General features: G+C 34.6%; 1 protein-coding gene across 1 annotated transcript; it reads right to left on the bottom strand.

The window, feature by feature from the left end:
- Positions 1 to 855: 855 nt before the first annotated feature.
- On the bottom strand, positions 856 to 3380 carry LOC109815249 (ethylene-responsive transcription factor ERF054). The gene has a single exon (XM_020379906.3). It carries the CDS (start codon positions 3266 to 3268, stop codon positions 2078 to 2080), a length of 1191 nt encoding a protein of 396 aa, XP_020235495.1. The 5' UTR covers positions 3269 to 3380; the 3' UTR covers positions 856 to 2077.
- Positions 3381 to 4776: the final 1396 nt, after the last annotated feature.

Below are 4776 nucleotides of genomic sequence, written 5' to 3'. Positions count from 1 at the left end.
ACTTTATTTTTATTCTTGAATGCCCATAAAGGCCAATTAACCTAACAATAATATTAGCACCTATTACATTTATAATAAAGAGGATAAGTATTAACTACTTTTTGTCTTAACGTTTTAATGAATTACTATATCCCTTAATTGTTAAGAAAAAAAAAAATCACATGTTCTGTGAATAATTATACACAATTATCCATTAAATTTTTTTTTTAAAATTTTTAAAAAGTTAAAAGACATGAAGTGCTTATTTTTTTACTGGTATGAAAAAAAAACACTAACAGTAATATAAAAGTGTTGACCGAAGAATTTGTGATCGTTCATATTTGACCTAAAAAATATTATATGTAATACAAAAAAAAATTAAAATTGACCTAATCAGTACCAGATATAATTTAAGATAAGATTAGATTAATTCTATGATTGATATAATATATAATTTTTAATGTGTGTATAAATCATAGAATTAAAGAAGGATAGAATTATAATTAAAATATGTTTTATTATATATATTTTAACCTCTCAAAAAATATTGTAAAATAAATAGTATCAATATAATATTTTATATAAAATATCATCTATTAAGGTTTTAAGTCAATTTTCTATTATAAATACATAATTATTCTAAAAAAACTATACATCTTAAAATAATATAGAATAATAAATTATGTTGAAACATTTCAAATTTGTCATCAAAATATATCAAATTTAATTTTTAAAATCCAAACATTAAAATTAACTTGAGTCTGACTGAACTATCAATTAGTAAAACAAAACAGGCCATTAGCACGCATAAGTATTATGTAATTTATAGCTTTTAAATTATTCCATAACAATAGAAAGGTGACATAAACAAAGTAAGATAATTTCAATGAAATATAATGCAATTTTGAAAATTTCTAGACACGGTTAATTTCGTAAAAAAAAACAAAAATATACAAGTAACTCACTCTTTCAGAATCCTCAAAAATAAAAAATATTTACATAAAAAAAAACTCCTTCTTTTAGATGGTGTTTCACAAGCAAGGATAACAACACAATAGTATTATTTGTTTATATAATCCAAGCAAGAAACAGCTAAAAGTCTAGCGATAAAGTCGGTTTAACATTACATGAGTCCAAACTAGAATCAACTGGACAATGTGCAATCCAAACTACAAACAGAATAATATTATACAACCGTCCTTCGAGCTCAAAAAGGAAGCTCATAACGGATGGACCATTAAAAAGGAAATCACAAAAACGTTTCCTTATGTCTTGTCCATGCTAAACTACAACTACTGCATAATTAAACAACAAATAGTACAAAAGAGCAAAGAGAATAATGATAATAATAAGAAACCCAAAATCAGAAAACTATTATTACTAGGAACAAAGAAAGGTAAGGCCCACCAAGTATGAGCCAGATGCTGAAAGGCCCGTTAAAATATGCAGCCTTAATACAGCAGAAATATGGATTTTTCAGGAAATGAAATTAATTCCTTCAAGGATCCATGATTCACAGGTTGTGGTTGAAAATATCTGCAACCTGTGAGAACAAAATAAAATTGGTTGGGTGTGGCTATCAATTTTGTCCTGGTATGTGAACGTGGCGAAGCTTCAATAACCGACCAAGATAGAATATCTGAAGGGGTTGTAGTTATCAATTCAGGAGAAGAAAGAAAACTCAAAGGAATATCCGACAAACCGGGTTGGTCATGTGGTTAGCTAGACATTTGGCTACGCTCACACGTCGTAGAGATGATCTATTTAACAAGAAATTTTGTATTTAATCTTCATCATCATGTATTAAAAACCCTTTAGATTAACGACAGTGACTCACAGTACTGTGAGTGGCATTAAATTAAGCTGAAATACCCGTGACAGAATAAATAAAAAAGAAGAATCTCTGACTATTGGAATATTCGCAAAGACTCAATACGAGGTGAATGTGGACTGAACTGAATCTGTATGAAGCGTGAGAGATGTATTGTCGAAGAAAATGTCTTTATTTGGCCGATATGAGACTTTATACTATAGTTGTCTTACACTAACCAAAGTGAAGGACTAACGCTAATCTTAGACATGATTTTAATCTTGACCCTTAAAAGAAAGGTCTCATGGGACAAGAGGAAGAGGGAGAACCTGGTCCTGTGTTGTTACCTTCTTGTTGTGTCTGATTAACACCAGCATCATGAAACTCTTGCTGATTTTGATTCACAAAGGGAAGCTGTGAATGTAAAAGAAGATCATCCCACACAGGACTCCCAGGACCCCAACCTGCAGGAATTGCATTGAACCACTCTCCCCACACCAGTTCCTGAGGCTGTGAATTTCCTTCTTCAGTTTCAGCATTCTCTTCTGTTACCGTTGGTGGCATGTCCTCACTCTCAGTGTTGGTCTCTTCTGGAATCACTTCAGGTTGCTTTGATGTTGATGTTGAACCTTCGGCATTAACAGGAGCAGTAGTGGATGATTCTGCTTTATCTTTGTTGAGAAAGAGTTCAGGGAAATTGAGCTTTGCATTTTCTCCTCTGAGCTTGAAGGCTTCACGATCATAAGCCATAGCAGCGTCTTCAGCAGTGTCGAACGTTCCAAGCCAAAGACGAGTTCTATTGCGAGGGAGACGAATCTCAGCGACCCATTTGCCCCAATGGCGTTGCCTCACTCCTCTATAGAGCTTGGTGGCATTCAAAGGCTGTACTTGGGGCCTCAACATTGGTCTCCCTTCAGTCCTATTCACCATCATCATCATCCTCCCTCTTGGACTTAGATTCAGTGCATCGCTCCAGTACTGAAGTAGCTGTTGCTGTTGCTGGTGCTGATGGTGCTGCTGATGATGATGTTGGAGGTGTTGGTGTGGCATGGTGGAATCCGGGGCTATGAATGGTGGATACCCCATGTTGTGTTGGGGGCCAAAAGATATCATTTGCTGAGTTGGGTGAAGAGGTGGAGGAAAAAGAGGCAAGTTTGGTGTGGTTCCAAAAGGGTGAGGGAATGGCATTGGGTGTTGAGAGCCTTCAAAAGCGAAAGGGAAGACTATTCTTGATGAGGGAGGTTGAAGAGATAGAAGTGGTTGATTTGGGTTTTGGCGTTGGGGGCTGCGGATTTTCTTGAGTGGTCTATGTGAGACGGAAGCATCATCAAAAGGTGGCTTCCATTGCCTCCTCTCTGAGCTCAAAGCAAGACCCTTTCCCTTTTCTTTCTCCCACTCTTCACTTTCAGCAAACACCTTGTGATCATGAGACTCGTGAAGCCCCTCCATGGTAGAACTTCCAGTGCTATTTGGCATCATCAGCACCAAGAACAAACCTCCTTTGACTCACTCTATTGAGGTAGAAGGAAAGGAGAGAGTGTGAAGGCTTATGGTGGTGAAAGCAGGGGAGGGGTTTATATGAGAGAGGGCAGAAAGGGGTTGAAATCAAACTTTTTGGAGTTAATGCAGTGAGAGTTGGAACAAGTCTCGTCACTGGTTGGCTACAGTGGGTCCCACACTCTCTCTATTGGGCTGACTCATCTATGTGGTTACGTTTCGCTCATTCACCCACTCTGTCCCTTTCCTTCCTTTCGGGGTTTCCTCTTCAACTTTCCAACTGTTGCAAATCCACCAGGGAAAAACAGTTATCAACTGTTTGGTGTCAGTGCCAGCCTCAACCAAACAGGACTTTCTTTTTCTCTTCACTTCTCCATCAATCCATTTTCCTATATCTCAAGTCTCAAAAATGCAACATGTTTCACGTTCTAAGGAGTTTTAAAAGTTTCTCCATCAAAAATACTTTTAATTTTTAATAAAAACAAGTTTTTAAAAACCCCATAATCTAATTAGACAAGGTGACTAGATTATAGACTAGTCGAACTCTAAAAAAATATTAAAAAAGAAATAGGTTAACCAAATTAGACTGAACCATTAGGCTTTAGATTAAAAACTTACAAAGTTTATTTAGTAGGATATTTTGTAATAAGAATAAAAATAAAATTAAATAGATTGATTTAACTTCGATCGGACAATAAAAAAATTAGGTCGAATTACAAAATAAATAACTCTTAAGAAACTTGGAACAGACGGAGCCAACATACATACACGTATTGTCCTAAATGGTTGAGTCATTTGAGAGTTTTACTTGTAAACTCCTTGCCGCATTCTCAAGTACGAGTTTTAGGTTCTGCATTAGTTGAAAATTAATAAATATAAAGAATGTAATATAATTAAACATTTAAACAAATTTGTATTCTTAATGTTTTAAAGTTTTGAGCAAAGAGTTGTCACGTTTGTTCTTATGTTTTATTGCTTGATTCATTGATGCACGTCTTCTTTAGGATTTTTCCAATTTCTACTAAGTGATATATATGATGATATCTAAGTCGATGTTTCTGTGGGGGGGCAATGATTTCTTGGTTTGTCTATTGAGTACTTAGAAATGGTAATTAGTGCGAGTTTTTGGTTTCAAGTCATGTTTGTGGAGCACGCTGTTGCTACTTCTCTTTGTTAAAAATCCTATGAATACAAATATAATTCAGAAACAAGCTTGTACTTTAAATATGTAGTTTAGAATCGAATTTTTAGGTTTGTATATATGAAAAAAAAAATCCATCTCTTAAATAATTTTTTTAATTGGATTTTAATTTTTGACTGCATAGTACACAGAATCCACTAAAAAAAATTTGTTTTTGAGTGGTTTATATTTTGGAGACTTGTGGCTTAAGGAAAGACGTGTTAATGTGGCAGCTCGGTAGCACTTGACGAAAAGAAGGGGAAAGGGAAACATAGTAATATGAGAAGTCATTGTTGTAAATAGTTATAAA

The sequence above is a fragment of the Cajanus cajan genome, chromosome 8 (genome assembly GCF_000230855.2).
Source record: "Cajanus cajan strain Asha chromosome 8, NIPB_CcT2T_4, whole genome shotgun sequence".
Lineage (NCBI taxonomy): Eukaryota > Viridiplantae > Streptophyta > Magnoliopsida > Fabales > Fabaceae > Cajanus > Cajanus cajan.
This window is presented reverse-complemented; position numbering and strand designations above follow the sequence as displayed.